We start from the raw sequence: 20,463 nt of genomic DNA on the forward strand, positions 1-20,463 counted from the left end.
TTGGTACTCTTCAATAGCGTGTGAACAGATTCTGATTTGGTCCAGTGTCCTCCCTTTCAACGTTTTTTAGGCTTCATTAAGTCTTTATCATACTTCAAAACCCAGGCCCAATCTCCAATTCGGTCTTCCTGGACACAAGTGAACAACGTATATGATATAAACTGGCTCAGGCCCAGTGACTGGGGTCCGCCAGCTGCCTGGACTATACTCGCTGCCCCATGGATATGTCGCAATGCCATTGGAATGTTCCCGAGAAGCATCTAGACTCGAATGTGAATAATTCCCTTCATACATACGTGGACTCCAGATATGAATGGAAAGGCTTACTTCATCAAATGATAGGACTAAAGCACTCGAGACCGATCGAGGGTTTATTGACATCGGCTGCATCGAAACGTCCTTCCGGAGCTTTGCGAGGTGCTCCAGTTTATACCTTATAGCTATTTCTTCGAACTCGACATTCGACTCCACCATGGACAAATGGCGGGAGGCAGCCAGGAGAAACCCTCTGATGAATTCCGCATCGTGCGAAGATATGACGATCCAATTTCTTCTTAAATATTCGTGGTACTGACCTAAAGACCTCGCTATCGGGCAGTGAGCGCTAAGATAAGGCATCACAATTTTGATGTCTGTATGGACAGTTAGATTATCATTTATCAGTGGCGAAAGTAACGGAAGACTCGAACATAAAGGACCAAGAACGCTTCAAAATATGAACTTACAATGGTCGAACATGAAGCATTCGCCATTGGTGAGAGTTGAAAGGAAGTTGATGTATGGTGATAGTATCGGCTGATGGATGTGAAGCTCCGCTGTAGATAGAGTTGCTTGGTTGTATGGAAGCAAGGTCTGGTTTAGAGGCTGGCCCTTTGGGCTCAAGACTTTCATAGTATGCTTCTTTTCTGTTTTGAGACCATTTCCCTCATGAATCTTTGTTGCCTTTCCAGGTCCGCGAAGCTTCCGTGCTCTGGCGTGTGCCACCTGGGCAGAGTACGAACGAGCTTCGCGTTTTGACTCTCGGAGAGCCTCGGGGCCTGCATTGTGCACCACCTGAATGAATTTCATCGTCACAAATTCAGCCAGATTTCTTATGCAGGTATGACTACTAGGAATATCTCATCAAGTCCAAGGCTGTATAAGCCTTTGTATTAGAGGGGCCTGTATAGACGGTGCGAATTCGGTATTTGTCAGCACGAATGATGTAGCTAAATATTGATCCTACTTGATATGGACTAGCGAGTAATTTGATAACTAATCACAAAACCCCCATTATGAGGGCTCAAAGTTCAAATGCCATTTCTTTTACACATGATATGGAAGAATATCCCCAATCTCCGCATAGACAGCTCCAAGAGCGTCTGCTACATCATCAGGCAGCGGCCCATCCTCAATCGCATCAATGTTAGAGTTCAGCTGCTCCAAGCTCGATGCACCAATGATGATAGAATCACCTAGCTCTTTGCTCAAAGATCCGTGGTGAGCGGTCCACCGAAGAGCCGCTGCATGGCCGCTAATCCCGTGTCGAGAAGCTGCAGCCAGCGCTTTCTCCGTGGCCTCCGAAATGGAGGGTTTGAGATAGCGGTCAGAGTATAGACCTCCAAGGAAAAGCTAAGAGACATATTAGTACATGGATAAACTGATGCATGAACACGTACGGATTGATCAAAGCGGCCGCCAGGTCGAACATTCTTATGGTTGCCAGCAAAGAATCCAGCTCCAGCTGGACTAAAAGCATAGAACGCGATGCCGTGTTGTCGCAAGATTGGAAAAAGTTCCTTTTCGGCGGACCTTGAAATCGGATTATACTCTCCTTGATAAACGCTGGGCTTGACGAAGTCGTGTTCCTGACAAATCTTGACGATAGTCTCGACCTCTTGAGCCGTGTGTTTGCTGATACCCCAGTACTTGATCTTTCCTTCTTTATGGGCCTGGTCCATGGCTTCGCAGGCTTCTTCAAGGTCAGTCGCCCGGTCAGGCTGATGCAAATACTCGATATTGATCTGCTGGATTCTCAAGGCACTCAGAGAATCATTAATGTCTTTGAGGATGTTCTCCTTGGAATGAGCCCCGTCATGAAACGAATTAACTTTTGTGTCAATGATAAAGTTCTTCTCAGGAATGGCTCCGATCTTTGGCTCGGATGTACCAGGCGCATGAGGTGAGTAGATGCGTGCAGTGTCAATTTGGGTATATCCTCGTTTGGTGAAGGCATTTAGAAAGGCAATGACGTCGCTTGGCTCGTGGAAGCGTACCATGGGGTCAGCATTGCCGTCACCGACCTGTTAGTGAGTGATCAGATATGGGAAATTATTGAGAATGAACGAGGGGGGTTTAGCCTACGTTTGCTACTCCTAGGACAATATTGATCTTTGAAGACTTTGAGGTAGACATGGTAGCTCGGCTTAAACAAGTATGAAGGGCTTGCTGATTGTAATAGTGGATGGAACAAGATGATAGTGGAAGGTCTCGTAGTTCGATGGTTTTGAAGTTCTTCTGTCTTGGAAATTTGCTGCCTCTTTATACTTCGTTTATCCGCTGGAGGGTCTCTCAAAATACCTCGGAGTTATATCTTAGCATTTGATCCTTCCTTATTAGGAAACTTCACCATACAATAAATTTCTAAGCTACTTTACAAAATCGTGCGCCTTGGCATCGAATCGCAGGTCGTCCGCCGATCTCTTGACAAAGTTTGCCCGTCAGTGCCGAGAAGCCTGGAGTGGGGGCTAATCGTATCACCACCTAGACTATTGGCTTACTCACTGAGATTTGATCCTCCCTTTTTAGGCAATATCCATTTCTCGACAGAACGAATCCACGCATGCGCTAGTCAGTATTCTAGTCGGTGCGTAAGCCGCTATCTTGAATTGAGAGCCCTCCATTGTGTCGTAAGGGTGTATTATCAAATTTAGCTTTAGACTTTAGTTAGCTTTTACCTACCTACGTCAAAGAAGATAGTAAAATCACGAAAGTAATTCTAGCTTGTACAGGTGTGCAATATGTATTCTATACTAGGTCTAACAATAATACAACAAGGAACAAATGTGGAGGTATACAACCATCTGATAGCTCGGAAAACACAAAAATAGATAAACAACACATGATGGGATATCTCGATGCATAAAGGGATATAAAAGTGGAAACGACAGGAATTAATGAAGTAGGTCGAAGTGACGGGGATGTTCATCAAGTCACGCTTAGTTAGAGTAATGGGCGACATAGCCGACTTCCATCATGCTACCATAGCCGTCGCAGGTGTTGCCGTTGGGATATCCAGGCTATTATACTGTCAGTTTATGCTTTGGAGTAGATGATGAAATCTTCAATAACTTACCCAAGTACCGCCAACAGCGACGTTGAGGATGAAATACATGGGGCTGTGGCACAACGTATTCCAGACTCCTTCGTTGTTGATTCTCGCACCCGAGATCTGATGGAACTGCTGTCCGTCCAGGAACCAGGTAATAGTCTCATCTCGCCAGCTGCTCTTGGCGCGGTTAAACTCGATCCTCCAGGTATGCCAATCTTGATTTGGCAGCCCAACCGTTCCACCGATTCCGGTACCTTCGTTGCAAATGCCACCGGGGTAAACATCACAGTGCGCAGTTCCGTATCCGGTCAACTGGCCGTTAACTGTCTCCATGACATCAAGCTCGCCACAAGATGGCCAGCTACCGCCGTTACGGAGAATATTTCCGAGCATCCAGAAAGCAGGCCAGATTCCTTGCTTGTTGTTGATCGAACAAGAGCCAAAGCGCAAGTTGGCCTCAGCCCGTGTGACTTTGCCTGGCTGAGGTGTGAAGACATATTTGCTCTCGACACGGCCAGAAGTCCAGCCCTTGAGGGCTGAAGCGTCTCGCCATGGGACTAGCTGGAGGGTGTCGCCACCACTTCGTTGGACGTTACGACTAGACGACGTATAGACCTCAAGTTCCGCGTTGACGTTGAGGTATCCCTGTATAATGTTCCATCGGCTAGTGTCAGGTAAAGTGCCGGCTGCGCCAGAAAAGGGATCCTGCCAGACACGTGTAAAACCACTGTAGCCTGGGGCATCCCAAGCCAGAGCCGTGGCGGAAAGGGACAAGAGTACTGTAAAAGGTTGCTTGAAAAACATCTTGAATGTACCTCAGTAAGAAGTACTGGTAGTTGATATTCGAATGAGACTACTAGGTAGAGTGCTTAGAATGAAAATCGTGGCACTGAAACCTTTCACTCTTATAGGATAGGGGGAAGTATGGCATTTGGTACGTAGTTATCTATATTCCGTATCTTATTATTCCAGTGCCATGGGTCATATCCATCATGCTAACAGATGCAAGGGCCCGAGATCTCATGGTTCAATGCCGACGGACCTGCATTGACAGCCTCCCGCATGTCATGCTACTAGCGTGCCAATCTAGTGATCGCGTCACCTTCGAGAAGTGAAAACTCCAAGTGAAGAAAACACTTCAAAACACAAGTGTTTCTTCTCGGAAGACATTTCTCGTGTTCAAGTATCTCAACACAATGATTCTCTATCTCTCAGGCGTGACGTAAAGTATAGTCACCTCTTGATTCTTAATGACAAGAATTTTCGCATCCTCTTCCTATGATCAAAATGCGTGACCTATCAGAGCGTTACATCAGGAGCTCGCAAATTTTATGCCCTACAACCCTGCTGGGGGAATATTTCCCGAGAAGGGAAACTAGCCCGTGCTAGTTAGAGTGATTGGCCCGAAGTCCAGGGATGATACACCTAAACCGGACTAGAACTCCAGTCATGACCTTCCAATTCCATTCAGGATAATCTGAATGGTCACTTGATTTGCTAGAGCATTTGTTTCAGCGCGTAGAGACCGTCCAGTTATTGGCAAGACAGGTGATCTCCTCATGAGCATAAGATTAAAAGGCACGAGTCTGCCCGTTTCTCATTAGTACCGGTGGATGATCGCAACTGGCAGGTTACATCGAAGTCATTTGTACAGTTGTTCATTTGAGATATGTTCCAAATCAATCCAGCATTGCTGTTGACGATGTAGCCTCTGCTTTTGACAGTTGGGGATGAGATGGCGATAAGCTTAAATTAATCTCTAAAGCCAATTTACACGCTGGGCGAAGTGTGTTGACGAAACGACATGCAGGAGCCACCTCCGGGTATTATTCAACAATGTTCAAAGCAAATATACTAGAATTTTACTATTTTTTTTATCATGGTAACTCTGCTTCCAGATCAACACGCTAGAACCTATTGCGTCTCAGCCAGTTTGGTAGATCTCGTGCCGCAGGGTAAGTCCGGAATTGCGGCGGGGTTTCGTTTGCCTTAACTTGCTAAAGAAATACTTATCTTATCGCTCTCTTTACTTCTTATCAGCACAGAGTCCATCAAGATTAGGCTGAAGTCTCGTACCGAGCTGTAGCTTTCCCCTCAATCTGCGTCCAGCACTAACGCCATGACTCCGCCGTAACCGTGCAGATTCAAGGCTGACAACAGCCCCCCAATCCTCCTCGCTTATCGTTGTCAACGATAACATATCTTCGGATTGTCATCTTACAATGAAACTGGTTTCTTGACGCATCTCATATCCGAAGCCGCACAAACATGTCCAGCGAGTCACAACCGACAGCAGAGGTCACTGGCCCAACAGCATTCTGGATCCTCGCCTCTCTAGCATCAGCAGCAGCAGCACAACCGTCTGGCAATCGAAAACGAGACAATGACCTCTTCGGAGGCAATGTCGATATCGTTCGCTCTATCCCCGCCGTCTGTCTCATCGATTCAATCTTTGACTTGTTTGTACTGGCCGGAGGTATTTCGAGATTTTTGTCGTCACACAATTCGACTCAGCAGACTCGTCGCAACTCACCAAAAGCCACTGGCCTGGTCATCAGATTAGCCTTGACAATATTTACCGTCCTGCCACAGACCATCAAAGTCTTTAGTCTCCAGGGCGTACCTGCGACGCAAATTTGTGCTTTTATCTTCTTCTTTGCCAATATTACCAAGCTTCTGGTATCCATTTGTGGATGGGAGCCAGAAGGGATCCTCCAAGAGAAGGATGATTCAACGTCAATTGATGTCTTATTGTCGTCAGTACTCCAAGCGCCATTCGAGTTTTGGATATGGTTTAATATCAGCCGACAAGCCTCTTTCAAACTTTCCACGGAGGTGGAAAATCTTTGCGAATGGGCCGCGATGGTTGTTACCTTCTCCATGGTATTGCAGGTCGTCATATGGATTGCGTATCTGGTCGCGCGACGACGCCTAGACCTCTCGAGATCACTCTATATAGTACCGATGCGAGGTTTTTACTTGGTCATGGTGGTCCTTGGGCTTGCAAGACAGCCTTCTGCGAGGACTCCATCGCAAGCGACGATCAAGCCGCCACCGAGGTGGATGGACGTATTCAATTATAGTTCGGGCTTAATCATCTGTACCGCCATTGTCAGCATAGCTATCGCCAAGCTATTGGAGTCGATCGGAACTCTTTTAGCATTCTTGTTGTCTCGTGGTAGCTTGGAAGACGAACAGAGCGGGCAATCGGAGGTGCAATTCACCTCGGGTGAAGATACCGCTGAAGAGCAGGATGAGACCAGGGAACAGATGTTTGCGGGTCATCCTGAAGCATGGCTGGGAAGGATAGGCGTTGCTCCGGATCAATTGGTTATGCGGGGCCTCACGTTGAACACGACAGCCAGCACGAGCATTACGCTGACACTGTTCAACTTTATCACTACTGTCTTCTACTATCTCGTGTACTTTGATGGGACTGGGACAGAAAATCCCAGTTGGACAAGTGTCTTAGGGTAGTGGCTGATAGGAGCACAACCTTTGCCTATTTTATATCAAGCTCTGGGTCAGGAATGTTAAGGATAGGACCAAACGGTATTACGGTGCATAAATGAAACAATGACAGTCTAATGACAACCCTGATATATATATCTATCTCTAAAACAACCATGAATTACATAATAAAAGACAAGATCCATCGCTAAGTTCTATGTGCTGATATAGGCTCTCAGCCACAAGTCTCAACGGCAAATAACACATCTGGCTCACAACTTAGACATTATACCACAATGCCTGACCAATTGCTACAGCATAAAGCTGATATGAGGAAAACCTAGATTATGACTCTTTGACCGGCCTTGAAGGCATATAAGATGCTCCAATTCCTCGGCCAAGAAAGGTTAGCTCAACACCACAAAAACCCCAGATCTTCAAGATGGCAGCTCCCGCACCAACAAGAGAAGTCTTTTATCAACGCCATTCCGACCAAACGCACGTCCACAACTACACCAATAGATCCGTGGTCATACCGCAAGCTGCAGCATTAGACGGTGCATCCCTTCGCAAAAAGACAAGCTACAACACTCTCGCAAGATCCATCACAAATAGAACAGTAGACATAGGAGAGACTTTCAGAACACCAAATTGCAACCACCACTGGCTGTGTTGTATAACTGTCACTATTTATTACCATATCCTCTCATTGCCATGGCACTCGTATTCGCTGCAACATCTCCGCTGACTTTGTAGTCGGAAGGCTCAAGTCGATGCTCCCGTCGTGGTTCGTATCGGCCTAACGGTGATCTGTGTGATCTGTTTGAATGTCCTCTGCGTGATCTGTCTGAAGGTGCTCTGCGAGATCCGTCTCGAGATGCTCTTGATTCAAGATCCATGAGTCTGACTGACTTGGATCGATGGTCGGCCCGGCCATGAATAGCGGTGGCGTAGATACCGGGATGGGTGACGGAGAGCAGAAGAACGGAAATGGCGATCATACTGGCAAGAGTTTAGTGTTAGACAACGAGTAAGTTGACGGAAGAAGTTGAAGTGAACTTACCAGCCATCAAGGATCATGAACTCAACCTCTTGTCGCATCATATGACCACCAACGCCGCCAGCCAACTCGGGGATACTAAAACTGTCAGGCAAGGGTGTGCCGACAAGCGTATGGGATGATGCCACCTACCGGTAGATACAACGGGTGAGAATGAGAAGGAATACAACCGTCAGAGAGATCAGAAAGATGTTAAGGTCTTTAGGCAGATTCCTGAAGACACTTCCCCGTTGTTGACGCATACGCAAAGCAAAGTCGGTAGCAAGAATACCTGCAATAGCCATGACGACAGCCTGGAATGATACGCCAAACACCATGACTACCCTACCAGCAGTTCCAACAGCAGGATACTTCTCCGTCATCGACGCCATAACACCACCAACGCACTGCGAGAAGAACCCCAGCATATCAGCAGTAACGAACGGCCATGTCCAAAGCCTCGCCGGAAGCTTGGTATACTGCTCCCCAAAGTACTGCACCAAAGCTCGAAGCGTCATGTACAGTGCTGCAGCAAGGAACGATGGGCCGACCATGAGAAGCACGAACTGAATGGATGTAGCTGCACCGTCCCACGGGTTCTTCGACATGAGAATTCGGCCGGCGTAGCCGCAGCATTCGATCAGGCTGCCGAGGAGGACGAGGATGGTATAGCCTTTCCAGAGACGCCAGTAGCGGATGAGGAAGTAGACTTGGACGAGAGTGCAGATACCGAAGACGACGCCGAAGAAGGCGTTGCCGCCCATGTTAGGGACATAGCCGTAGATGGTGTCTTCGAGGGGGCAGTCGGGAGAGATCTTCTCACATCGTTCTCTTTGATCGTTGCTCATGTTGATAGAAGGATGCTCGAAACAGGTGATGAAAGGTGAAGCCAATGAATGGTTGGAAGTCGAGGTTCGAGACTCGTCAAAATAGTATAAAGTGCTGGCTTATTATGAAGATTTAGTTCTCGGACTGGAACAACACGGCTCTTTTATCTTCGGCAGTTGATAATAATCGGTAACGGAAATCCCGTTGACTACATTAATGTGGCAATGAAAACAAGCAAACCGCGTCTCCCTGGAGGGCTGTGCCATTCAACCTTATATCAAACCATCAGACGGCGGTATCGGGATCCCGGATCGTCAAGATTATGCTTAAACTTAGACATAAAGCCACTTGTGCAGACCGGGCGGCAATTTTGAAGGCCCGTGATTGGTTTGTTGGTTGAGCGCCAAGGGCCAGCCATTCGTCAGACGCTTTTTCGGGATTCCGAGAGCCTTATCTGACATGATGTCTACGCGGCCTCATCTTACGGAAAGGGGATTTGAGATATCATTTGTGACTGAAAATGCAAGTGTTGGTGTCGAATTTATTCTGCGCAACTTTCGACCAGTTTCCGAAGGATGTCGAAGTTACTGAAGTGTATGCGTTGCAATTGAGCGCGCGGCTTACAGGGTGTTCACGTACTTGGGACAATCAAGAGTGAAGCCGGAAGGGAGCCAACGAAGAACCTATTAAGCAAGGTAGAACAATTAATGTAAATAGAGGGCAACGCGGGGATTGACAATCCTGTCCGCCCGCCCAGTGCTATGACCAACCCATGAAATCCAATTGCCTTGTAAAGACAAAAGACAGGGCCGCCTTTTGGTTGACAGTGCACACGAAGTCACCCGAGTAACGTAAGTTCTTTGTCCCAGCTAGTTGCACAGTGAAGCACTTGCATGTAAAGACATGTCACTACCAATCAGAGGTAATCGACGACGTCCATAGATACCATTCTCATGCCGCTAGCAAATCCATCACTGAGGCTTCTCAGGTATATAAATCGCAAGCAAATCTCATCTTTACAAGGAGAGAATTCCTTCTATTCTCATTAAAGCTAGTAAGAAGAGAAATCTAACATAAGTAATGTGCCACGTGATAGCCGTATCGTACATCTGCGCCAAATGCAGAGGAGTATTAGATACCGGGCGAGATATCAGGCGATGTAGACCCGCCAGAGCAAGATCGCGACGTCACAGATGTGCCAGCCGTTATTCCACACATAGTTCGGAAGACAGGGTACTGAATTGGTGGTATTGCGAAACTTGTGTTGCAGCGTACTACGCAGTGAAAGTGGAGGAAGAAAATGGCGGGTTTGTATCGTACCAAGTTTGGTAGTGCTGTGGTGCAGTGGGCATACTGGTGCGGACCTTGGTAGTAGCCTCGACCTTTTTGCTAGAAAAAGGCGCATATGATTACCGAAACACAAAGGACTCCACTGATGCAGTGACCAATATTGGAATCAACATCTGTCAAATAGCATATCTCGAGTGATATTTACGTGGATACAAACCGTAACTCATTCACTCATCATAAGACTCAGAAACAGTATCTTTCACGCACCTACACTAGAAACTGTTTGTTATTCACCATATTTCTATAAGTATATAAAGCTTTAGTACTAGCACTCCGAAGGCCCTTTCCTCTCACATCCATTTTGTCAATATACAACCCTAAATATCCAGAAAAGTTTAGATTTAACAGCAAGTACCAACAACTAGACAAGACAATGTGTCATATTGTTAACGTCTCTTTCCGTTGCTGCCGCTGTGGTGCTATCACCAGATCGAAGCAGGATTATGCGAAATGTGCACAAAACCCTGACCCCAATCTGCCCATTTGCCCGCCGAATAGATGTACATCAAGTAGTGTCACACGGCCAGTCTTTTGGATGGAATGTGACGCGTGCTCTACAGAATACACAGCATGGTATACGGCCCAGCAAAGCGGATACTATTACGAACCCATTCCACCATTTGAGATGATCAATATTTGAAACTGAATCATACGGTTTGTGAAGATATGAGAGTTAGCCAGTCACGGTCTCTCTTAGGGTATAAAATGTTGTTGAACCAAGACCGATGGTTACTTGCTTTTCTCTAAATAAAACATTCTATCAACAGAATTTACTAAACTCTACGAAACCACGTTATACCAAGAAATCACCTTGGGACTACTTTTGCCATGTGCGTTATTGTTAAGTATACATATACATGCGCTCGGTGTGGGAGAATCACACTGGAGGAGGAGCGTCGTCATTGTTGTGCGCGGGCTATAGCGCGTGGGGGGGATTGCCCCAAGAGCAACTGCGAGCACCGGAACGCGAATTCGGTAACCCCTTGGCAGCAGTGTAGATCCTGCATGGCAGAGTACAACGCATGGTTGGCTTCCCAGCGACAAGGGCACTACTATCAGCCTAATCCACCATTCCTATAGTTGAAGAGGTAGAATCCTAATCGTACTTAACTCACTGCTAGTTCATTTATTCGGTGAAACCCAGGTGCATGCTTGTTTGATAGACTTATGTGCCACAGGAATTGTAGAAGCATATGGTAGAATCTGATCTAGTAATTCCGATGATTGTGCTGGGCTCTGGACAGTGGTCAAATATAAGTCATTCCGCCCTTGCTGTTAGTGATCTTCAATATCTATTTTACTATTTATCAGTATTACTAATGACTTACAGTTCGTGATTAGACCCAAAATGAGGAACACATATAAAAGTTCTATACGATATCGGAATACAGTCTCTCCCTCCAAACTATCCAGCCTGCTATCATTAGTAACGCCAAAAGGCCATTATACTCTGCTCAAACTCCAAGCGGAGAATATTCCAGAATCCCAACTTACGTCAAAGAGAAGCGTTCATTATGTGTGACAGGACAGCTATATTCTACAAGTGCGAACGCTGCGATAAAGGCCTCGGCTCCGTAGTCAACATTACAAGATGTATGATGACCCTGCAGCAAGGCGTCAGCTGCTGCAGTAATATTACTTCGGTGGCACCGTCTGGAGGACAGAGCCGTGGACCAGATGTTCGGCATGTACAAGAGAGTTCAATCAGTGGCAGGAGGATCTGAGACGAGGATGGTCCGTTCCAGACCTTTATCCTCCATTCCGACGTTACTAAGTTGACATTTATAGGAAGGTATGGATCCTTCCATAGTAAAGAAGCTCTGAATTAAACTATCTGACTTATGTTTAGATCTGATCACACCAGTGACCCAGTGAAGGATTGATTATAGAGTCAGCGCTTTCGTATGAGCCCTTAGGTTCCTGGCGGAATGGGCCGCCGTGTTGTGTAGGACCACGATGAGTTATGAAGTGCTCTTGCTTTTGAGGTAATACAGTGCCTGAAAGCTGTTTTGAAGATGAGTAATTTATAGCGGACTAGCTGAGATATGAGATTTTGCCGCGCCTTCACCCGTTACTCAGTCGAGTTGCCTCTCGGTGTCTTGACACATTATTTTCCTGCCACACTGATTGCTCAAGTAATGCGCATCGATAATCGATCCGAATGCAATTCATGAATCATTGGCCCTCTCAATACATATAAATCTGATCATCGTTCTTTCAAAAGACTTATTCTCATTTGACATATAAAGTTCCTTATCGTTTATATCACCTACGACGCTATTACTATCCCATGTTACCTTTTCGCCAAACTAAAGGATTCCTTCAAGCTCAAGAAGCGAGTCCCAATATGTGCGAAGCCAAAGACGTGTTACACCACTGTGAACGCTGTAAGTATCACGTGAAATCTGATGTCCAAGTCAGACGATGTCCCCAAGCCATTGCAAAAGGCATTCACGTTTGCCTCGATGCCAGGTAGGAACCCCCCTCGGATATTTCGGATTCTTTCAAGCAGTGTAAAGCGTGTTTTCAACCTTTCATTTGTTGGAAGTTGCGTGTAGATACGGGTCACCATGTTCCGAGACCTGATCCACCTTTCCCTGGCTATGAGGACTATGAGAAACGATATCCTAGATAGCTTGGAAGAAGAACCTGCCTTGATATAATAGCTTTCAGTTTAACAGAAATACACTACGATAAGCAAATCTTGCTAATAAATCATGCCTACTTAATCGATGGATAACTATGAAGAGTTAGATTCACTGATTTGAATAAAATTGTTCTGGAATAAATGTTGTGTAACATTGGTTAGCTTTGCTAAGTTAGGTGATCATTCCATTGACGTGGTGCAATGGCAGGCCCTATTTTATCCAATCCGACATGTTACACTTTTGATACAATCTTGATTTCATCACTATAATTGTGAAACTCGAGTTACATCTATAAAGAGCCGTAACGTTTACTACATTCAGTGGAACACAAATCCTTCCACGCACACAAGTGTCTTGCTGCGAATCACTCATGGTCTCTAAGTATATCTATTTCGTCAATCTCAGAGGCTGGAACGCTTTCCCTCCTTTGCCGACATTCCCACCACGATCAATCCCACTATAAATAAATAGAATACCGCTAAATATCAGAACGCCCTAATATGTGCGTCTGTGTCACCACTTACTTCCGGTGCTTACGATGTGGCCAGGTGATACGTGACGAGTACAGCACCCGGAAATGCCCCAGAGCGACTGTGGCGGGCAAATGGCGTTGTAATTTGGAGGATTGTACCGACGGGACAGTAAATCGACTTTTGAGATGGCTTGAATGCACTGCATGTCAGAGGGAGTACGATCGATGGCAGGCAGCTGTGGCAGCGGGAAGACCCTACTACCCCATTCCACCTTTTACCTAGAGCAACAAGATTGGGATGGGCCATAGAAGTTTGGGCTGTCAATCTCAGGCGGCAGCTTTTTACACTTATGGTAGAGATTAGGCGTATCTTTTACGGTCTCAACCTAACGTGAGCTAGGTGATAGCTGACCTACTGAGATGGTTCTCCCGTACTGCTGGTTCAAAAGATATGCAATGGGTTCTTTCCGCCCACTCAAGTTCTTTTCAATACATGAGGCTAACATAAAAACCCCGAAGTTTAAGAGCTAGAGAAAATATACGGATATTATTTGCCGCTGCAACCTCGAATCCAGCGATTAATCTGTGACCCTGACTTGATGACCTCCAGATCTAGTAATTCCATGAATAGTCGTACAGCAGATAATCTCAGCAGGCTCACGTATAGAATTCACGGCTTCTGAACAGATTGTGCTGATGAGGATCCAAGGGGTCATCTACCGCCAGTCTATCGACGTGATTGCAGCAAAATTTGGCTTGGGCAAGTTACTGTCCATCACGTCTGATATACCTGGAGATGTGACCTGAACCGGGCATTGACAGCTAACTTCCATGGTTCAGTTCTATTAGGCTCCACACCATCCGGGACATCCCAGAGACTGCGAAGCTGAGTCACTGAGCCCTATATCGTGTTACAAAGCCATGAAGCTTGTATTAAAATATTGTAAGCTCTGTAAGGCCAAGATACCTAGCGTCGATATATTGCCCTCGTGAATCACTGGCTTTTCCCAAGTATATAAACCCGTCATCCTAGCCCCAAGAAGATTTCTCCCTCTTACATCAACATCAACACTACATGACATTACAATCTTACAGTATTATACTACCGCTAACAATTTTTGAAACTTCTCATAAACTACTGCTCACAATGTGCTGGCTTACAAACATCACTTACCGCTGCAGACGGTGCCACATGTCGACAGGCGTCGACTTTGAAATCAGGCGATGTGAAAAGGCTCGCAAGGATAAGAAGGAGCGCTGTGACTTGAGCAACTGTTCTGAAGTTGATCAGGACAGGAGTTCCACGTTCGATCATTGCGCAACATGTGTGGCCCAGTACAATGCCTGGCTGGCTTCGGGCAAATCCTATACCCCTGACCCTCCTTTCTTCTAAGCATCCACTCAGCGGCTTGGGAGTTCGATGGCGGTTAACGACCTGACTGGACTATAATTCATGGATTGGTCGTGTAGCAAATGTTAGAAGGGGGGCCTAGATGGTGGGAGTCAATATCAGATAGCTGAAATAAAAGACACTAGTATTGTGCTAGCTTTCTAAAACAGTGACATCGAGGAGAGTTTTGAGTTATTTCCGATAGTGACTATATAAAACAATGTACATCACCTGATATGTAGAAGCCTGGCTCTTGTTATGGTGACTTTGATCTTTAATAGCTAAAGACGGTAGTCCAATCAGGGAAATGTGCTGACTTCGCTTGACGTACATGGCTATCTCCGGGGCAATGGCTACGAGACACTCTGAAACCTGATTCAAAATATGGAGATTGCATCTTCATTCTAGAAGGTCCAGTATTCATCCCTCTGATATTGCTTCTGCTTTCGACTTTTAATGCATTCTTACAGTGCTTACGTCCAAACGAGGCGATGCTTCAGTAGTTCCTGACTGTTGACTAAAGGCCGATTTCGGTATGGGCATATTGTATGATGTCTATTCATTCAGCTCTAGACTTTATTTTATACCGTATGGCATGATTCATCGCATTTTGATTCAATTGTCACTAGGCCACTTAATTTAAGTCAGGGACTATGTCATAATCCCGAGCGCATGGGAATCCCAAAAGGCGCCTATAAAATCCAGCACTGAATGAGAACTCAACCCTCCAGCAACAAAGCTTGAAAAGAAAACCCTCTAATCCATTAACGAAGAAATTACTTCCAAGACTATTATTTACGCCAGCGACAACATGTGCATCCGCGAGACAATATACTGTACTGCCTGCGAGCATACCAAGACTTTGAAGTGGGTATATTGCCCATCATATTTGGGACTGACTACTTCGACGACCTTTCACCCATCACCATTGGTGATCAATGGGGAAATGAGAACTACTGTGAGCGGCGCGTTCAACCTTGAGACTTGCCCGAATCCAGAATGCCCTAGCAAGAAGGAAGCCCCGGAGGAGGAAACCAAGGAGGCGAAGGATAAAATAATAGAGAAACAACCTGAAGGCGACAAGTCGAATGAGGAAGAGCATGGAAAAGGAACAGAGGCGTAATGTTATGTTGTTGGTCGATAGACATCACCGAGTCAGTTATTTGGTAGTCTGATGTAGAGTTGGATTCCCACCACCCCAGCCATTTGTTGAACAAGCATTCGTTGGCTACCTCATTTAGGCCCCTCAAGTTTGATCAATCAAAGGCCGTTCTACTTGCAATGCTTCACAGGTATTTGGAACCTGATACGTCGTAGTTAAACCTATAAATTCATGTCATGCCACCATTTCACATCTTATGCAACCCCCAACTGCTTGCTTACATACCAGTTCTTAGATCGATACTCAGAATCAGTAAAGGTTAAGATGTGTAAGAAGGACATAAAGTATTGCGTGCCTTGTGGCCATATCGAATTCTTCGCATGGATATATTTCACAGGGTACAGACTCAACGCCAATGCCCAGGAAAAAATCAATATCGCCAAAAGACGTGCACCCTCTTACGAACGGCATCTAGAATCAGGGAGATAATAGTGGAGGGTTCATTTATGCGAGACCTTGACGGCTGAGACACGTCCAAACCCGAGTTGTCCCAGTAAGAAGAGTAAAGTGGAGGAGGAAAAGAAGAAGAATGCAGTGAAGTAGAAAGTAAAATGTTGCAACAATAGTGTGTTAAACGCGGGTCAATGGGAGTACTTGGTAGTGCAACTGCAATATATATAAATACATATTTAACTCCAATATTTCATAAGACTCATGCCGCCCCTGGTTATAGATGGTGGCTTACAGGCAGTATGCTAATAGCAAACCATATGAGTATGTGCAGTAGAGTCAGGAATCGCTGTCTCAAGCGAGCTTCTAAGACATATCGTCACAATTCAAGATACAATTTTCAAAAGAACCAGCTTCCACTGGAGACATTGAATGTGACGATTGAAGATTCTATACTAGGAGGATAGCGCCTGGGATAAATTCTTCGAAAGGACGCCAACTGTTGTTTCGGCAGTGCATGGTGCCTTGTCGTCGATTTGACACACCTTAGGTCCGAAGACTGACGAAGAGCGAATGGCAGTGCATAGAAGCCTTGAGTATTCTACTCACGATTACGGACAACTAAGGGCAGTGTAGCTCCCTGCATGCTCACAGAACGGACCTACGGAGTTCCGTATGTGAATAGAAGACCTTGTCCGACGGATCTGACGACGCCATAACGTAGAGCATGTCATCGATTCATTGCTACTTGTGTACCTCCGGTGCATTCGATTGACCGTTGTCTTCCGTCCCAAAAGTCAAGGTCCTAATATATATCATGGCATATTGGCGGCCCGCTCCCTACAAGCTTGTCTCTGATTGCATCATGGTGACATATGCTGACAGACTTCATGAGACGGAGAATAACAGTTGTATAGACTGGAATTTAATCTGAGTTCAGCGAGAAGAATACCTCAATTCAAGGTATAAAATGGAGTAGCATCAGAAAAGAAATCAGCATTGTTCGTGATCTCTTTCAGAACATTCAACCCGTAGAAGATAGTCAATGGGCGGAGTGCCAAGGTTTAGATCTGTAAGCAGAAAGTGCTTAACCCCGCGTTGAAACCGCATAAGGAAAGAGTTTATCGGCGGTGAAAAGGGCCTAACTTGACTAGGAAGATGGCCATCCATGTCCAAGATCGAGGCACAGTGAATGTCGTCACTGCTTATGCTGATGCGCGCCCTTCAAGTCAAAAGCGCAGACGCCCTGTAAGTGCGCCCTTCATGTGATGGCATTATACTTCGACGTCAATACTCTCTGTATCAATCGCTTCTTGCCCCACGTATATAGTGCTCATTCTTTGTGATGGACTGCGGTTCATTCACCGAATCATCCACCACTATCAAAATGGCTACAAACACGGTCGCACAGTCCATCACAACATCCAGCATGGATCCATCGCGCCAAGGCGATGCTATCGAGATGTCTTCCTCAAGCCAGAGTCCACTCAACACCACAGAAGATATCGTGAGAAACGAGGAAGAGCCACCGGAACACGCCACAAGTGCAATTCCTGATGGCGGGTATGGCTGGACAATTGTCGGATCATGCTTCACTCTACTCTTCTGGATAAATGGGTACACTACAGCATGGGGAGTTTTGCAAGCTGCCATTGTTCAGTCACCTCGACTTCACACTAATATTCGAACCATTACCTTTGTTGGAAGTTTATACATGGCCTGCATGGTCGCGTTTGGCTTGATATCGGTCAGATTATCAAGAGAATATGGCATTCGCATCACCAGTCTCGTAGCGACAATCTTCTTTGGATCAGGCTTGATCATCACGAGTTTCACCCTCGAGCATCTCGCAGGTCTTTTCTGCATTGCTGGGCTACTCGTTGGTCTATCAACCTCTCTGCTCTACACGGCTACAAACACCATGCCCACTCAATGGTTTAGTCGGAAGCTCGGTACAGCTAATGGAATCGTCAAAGCGGGAGGCGGCGTTGGCGCAACTGTGCTTCCTTTGGCAACGCAAGCCATGATCGACAAGGTTGGGCTTCAGTGGACTTTCCGGATTCTGGGTGCTTCGATTCTTGTCACCGGAATCCCGTGCGCCCTTCTTCTCACAGAGCTTACTCGCGGTGCAACAACATCGAGATTTGACTGGTCACAGTTAAAGAGCATGCCTTTTCTCACGCTCACCATGTCAGGCGCTGTCGGAGTATTCGCTCTCTTTGTGCCTCCATTCTTCTTACCCGTATTCGCGAGGTCGATTGGTCTCTCTGCTTCAACAGGCGCCGGGCTTGTCGCAGGCTTCGGCGCATCTACAGCCGTTGGTCGTCTCTTCGGCGGTTGGATCTGTGATCGCATTGGCGCCTTCAACTCCCTCGCGCTTGCAGCCCTCATCAACAGTGTCTCCATGCTAGCGATCTGGCCTGTCAGTTCATCACTCCCGCCACTCTTTGCCTTCGCCATCATCAACGGGTGTGCCAATGGGAGTTTCTTTGTTGCACTGCCGACAGCTGTAGCTGCACTTGCGCCTGGATCCGCTGCTGCGTCTATTAGTCTGATGACGTCATTCTGGACACCTGGATACTTGATGGGAGCGCCATTGGCGGGGATCTTGATTGATGCTGCGGGTGCGTCGGAGGCTTCGTCGATTGAGCCGTATAGAGCTGCTATCTTTTACGCGGCGGGTGTTGGATCTGCTGCGACGTTTTTGATTGTTGCCTCGAGGCTCATGTTGAGCAAGAAGTTGATCAAGAGGTTGTAGTTCCTAGGAGGTCTTCGTAAATAATGAAAGTTTGTGAATGAGACCGTTTTAGTGACTTCTCTCCTGGGGGAGTCGCGTGGTTCATCCGTTGAACGCTGGAGTGTTTAAATCAGCGAAATTTTGAGGCGCCTGGCGCCTCTGAATCATTGCCTCCATCGCGCCGAACGCGTCACGGTATTCTCCTCCATCCCCAAATCCCCTCAACTTCGTTTCATTTCTTCACTTCCACGATACCACCTTCATTTATCCATGCATGCAAATCGTCGCTTCTAGATACTTATTACCTTGATCATTCACCATGTCGTACAACATGGGTCCTCTGGACCCGATAAAGCCCAACAACATCAACTTGAATTGCGAAACTGAATCCACGACAATCCTCTGCAGAGACATCGAGGACATTGTTGGAGAGTTACCCTGGCTCTAGTTGGGTACAGCGGCACCTCCTAACATGGAACTTTCGTGGCTCCAAAATCTTAACCTCCTTCTCACCCGTACCGTTGGTGCCTGTCATCAGACAAGTGACCGGAGAAACAAGGTAGTAGATGAGGTCAAGCACGTCCTCTTATGTCTTGCCAATCGGCGCAAACTCTCTAGAGGACGACTTGTAGTTACCAACGAGCATCTCACCAGGGCGTTGCACTACTTTGACATCCTTATTCTTATCACCGATGTCACCTTCGACAAGGAAGAGGAAACAAGCATTCCACAAAGTGATCACTTTCGTGATCCCAACATCGCTGACCTCATCAACGGCACACCAAACACTCATCAGCCGCCATCGAACACTCAACCTGGATTTAGCTCGTCGACATCGACAAAGCGACAATCTGACAATCAGAACGCAGCCTCATACTCCAGCACAACTCTCCCTGCAAAGCGCAAAGCCTCCGATGGTCCGCTCTATTCATTGTCCACTTCCCAAAAAAGAAAGGAACGAAAGTCTACGACTACTTGATGTAGGTATGGAAATCCATAAAGCTCAAACCATCTTCCTGACAAGGACTAGTCAAACCTTTGACACACGAACAGATCAACAAAACATAAGTGCTCGGAGTAGAAGCGAGGTGGCCTTCATTCAAATGACTAATGCGAAGGATTCTGCCTAATCGAACACGGGCTCTTGAGACGGCTGACATCTTTGGTGTCGGATTCGAGAAATGGGCTGGATATGCTGGCAAGGTTCAAACATCGTTGCACCAAGGAAATACTAGCCCACTGAAGTTAGCAAGCTGAGATACCAACATACTACCGGTGGTATTAACTCCTGCTCAGTTCTAACCTCATACTTGGTCTAGGTTAAGCACTTAATAATTAAACCTCAGGCAGATTAAATAATAAATACTTTAATCAACTTTGATTAGTATAGCAAGTATAAATATCTTATTCTTTATTATAATACAATACTCTATAATAAATTATCATTCTTATGATGATAGCAGTAAACCTTTTTATCTTACTCTCGCTTTATACAACGTGGTCAAGATGGAACAACGAATGCCCCTATCATGATAATATCCCGATGGTTGGCCATGCGGCAAAGCTGGGATCGACTACATCTACGACTTGGAACAGCTCTAATTGCTTCGTCGAATAGGCTCATGAAAGGATGCCTTTACTTGGGATGCGCTTATAGTGAATAAGGGCGTTCTCTGTTTCGATATGG

At 46.2% G+C, this 20,463-nt stretch overlaps 9 protein-coding genes across 9 annotated transcripts; 4 read left to right on the forward strand and 5 right to left on the reverse strand.

The window, feature by feature from the left end:
- Positions 1 to 11: 11 nt before the first annotated feature.
- On the reverse strand, positions 12 to 1,133 carry FOIG_14560 (uncharacterized protein). Its single transcript, XM_031215822.1, has 3 exons — positions 726 to 1,133; positions 328 to 632; positions 12 to 260 (listed from the first exon to the last, which is right to left on the reverse strand). Exons 1-3 carry the CDS (start codon positions 1,066 to 1,068, stop codon positions 57 to 59), a joined length of 852 nt encoding a protein of 283 aa, XP_031054443.1. The 5' UTR covers positions 1,069 to 1,133; the 3' UTR covers positions 12 to 56.
- A 172-nt stretch (positions 1,134 to 1,305) lies between these two features.
- On the reverse strand, positions 1,306 to 2,477 carry FOIG_14561 (uncharacterized protein; the record flags this gene model as incomplete). The annotated part of the gene is made up of 3 exons (XM_031215823.1): positions 2,344 to 2,477; positions 1,659 to 2,282; positions 1,306 to 1,611 (listed from the first exon to the last, which is right to left on the reverse strand). Exons 1-3 carry the CDS (start codon positions 2,392 to 2,394, stop codon positions 1,306 to 1,308), a joined length of 981 nt encoding a protein of 326 aa, XP_031054444.1. The 5' UTR covers positions 2,395 to 2,477.
- Positions 2,478 to 2,975: 498 nt separating this feature from the next.
- Positions 2,976 to 4,239, reverse strand: FOIG_14562 (endo-1,3(4)-beta-glucanase). Its single transcript, XM_031215824.1, has 2 exons — positions 3,335 to 4,239; positions 2,976 to 3,278 (listed from the first exon to the last, which is right to left on the reverse strand). Exons 1-2 carry the CDS (start codon positions 4,112 to 4,114, stop codon positions 3,198 to 3,200), a joined length of 861 nt encoding a protein of 286 aa, XP_031054445.1. The 5' UTR covers positions 4,115 to 4,239; the 3' UTR covers positions 2,976 to 3,197.
- A 1,073-nt stretch (positions 4,240 to 5,312) lies between these two features.
- Positions 5,313 to 6,969, forward strand: FOIG_14563 (uncharacterized protein). The gene has a single exon (XM_031215825.1). It carries the CDS (start codon positions 5,579 to 5,581, stop codon positions 6,785 to 6,787), a length of 1,209 nt encoding a protein of 402 aa, XP_031054446.1. The 5' UTR covers positions 5,313 to 5,578; the 3' UTR covers positions 6,788 to 6,969.
- FOIG_14564 (uncharacterized protein) lies at positions 6,852 to 8,868 on the reverse strand. The gene is made up of 3 exons (XM_031215826.1): positions 7,953 to 8,868; positions 7,824 to 7,898; positions 6,852 to 7,762 (listed from the first exon to the last, which is right to left on the reverse strand). Exons 1-3 carry the CDS (start codon positions 8,645 to 8,647, stop codon positions 7,447 to 7,449), a joined length of 1,086 nt encoding a protein of 361 aa, XP_031054447.1. The 5' UTR covers positions 8,648 to 8,868; the 3' UTR covers positions 6,852 to 7,446.
- A 3,834-nt stretch (positions 8,869 to 12,702) lies between these two features.
- Positions 12,703 to 14,412, reverse strand: FOIG_14565 (uncharacterized protein; the record flags this gene model as incomplete). Its single annotated transcript, XM_031215827.1, has 3 exons — positions 12,703 to 12,717; positions 13,888 to 13,998; positions 14,272 to 14,412. 3 exons carry the CDS (start codon positions 14,410 to 14,412, stop codon positions 12,703 to 12,705), a joined length of 267 nt encoding a protein of 88 aa, XP_031054448.1.
- Positions 14,413 to 15,298: 886 nt separating this feature from the next.
- On the forward strand, positions 15,299 to 15,610 carry FOIG_14566 (uncharacterized protein; the record flags this gene model as incomplete). The annotated part of the gene is made up of 1 exon (XM_031215828.1): positions 15,299 to 15,610. One exon carries the CDS (start codon positions 15,299 to 15,301, stop codon positions 15,608 to 15,610), a length of 312 nt encoding a protein of 103 aa, XP_031054449.1.
- Positions 15,611 to 17,327: 1,717 nt separating this feature from the next.
- Positions 17,328 to 18,797, forward strand: FOIG_14567 (uncharacterized protein; the record flags this gene model as incomplete). The annotated part of the gene is made up of 1 exon (XM_031215829.1): positions 17,328 to 18,797. Exon 1 carries the CDS (start codon positions 17,385 to 17,387, stop codon positions 18,795 to 18,797), a length of 1,413 nt encoding a protein of 470 aa, XP_031054450.1. The 5' UTR covers positions 17,328 to 17,384.
- A 451-nt stretch (positions 18,798 to 19,248) lies between these two features.
- FOIG_14568 (uncharacterized protein) lies at positions 19,249 to 19,755 on the forward strand (the record flags this gene model as incomplete). The annotated part of the gene is made up of 1 exon (XM_031215830.1): positions 19,249 to 19,755. The coding sequence occupies one exon, from the start codon at positions 19,249 to 19,251 to the stop codon at positions 19,753 to 19,755; it is 507 nt and encodes a 168-aa protein (XP_031054451.1).
- Positions 19,756 to 20,463: the final 708 nt, after the last annotated feature.

The sequence above is a fragment of the Fusarium odoratissimum genome (genome assembly GCF_000260195.1).
Source record: "Fusarium odoratissimum NRRL 54006 unplaced genomic scaffold supercont1.42, whole genome shotgun sequence".
Lineage (NCBI taxonomy): Eukaryota > Fungi > Ascomycota > Sordariomycetes > Hypocreales > Nectriaceae > Fusarium > Fusarium odoratissimum.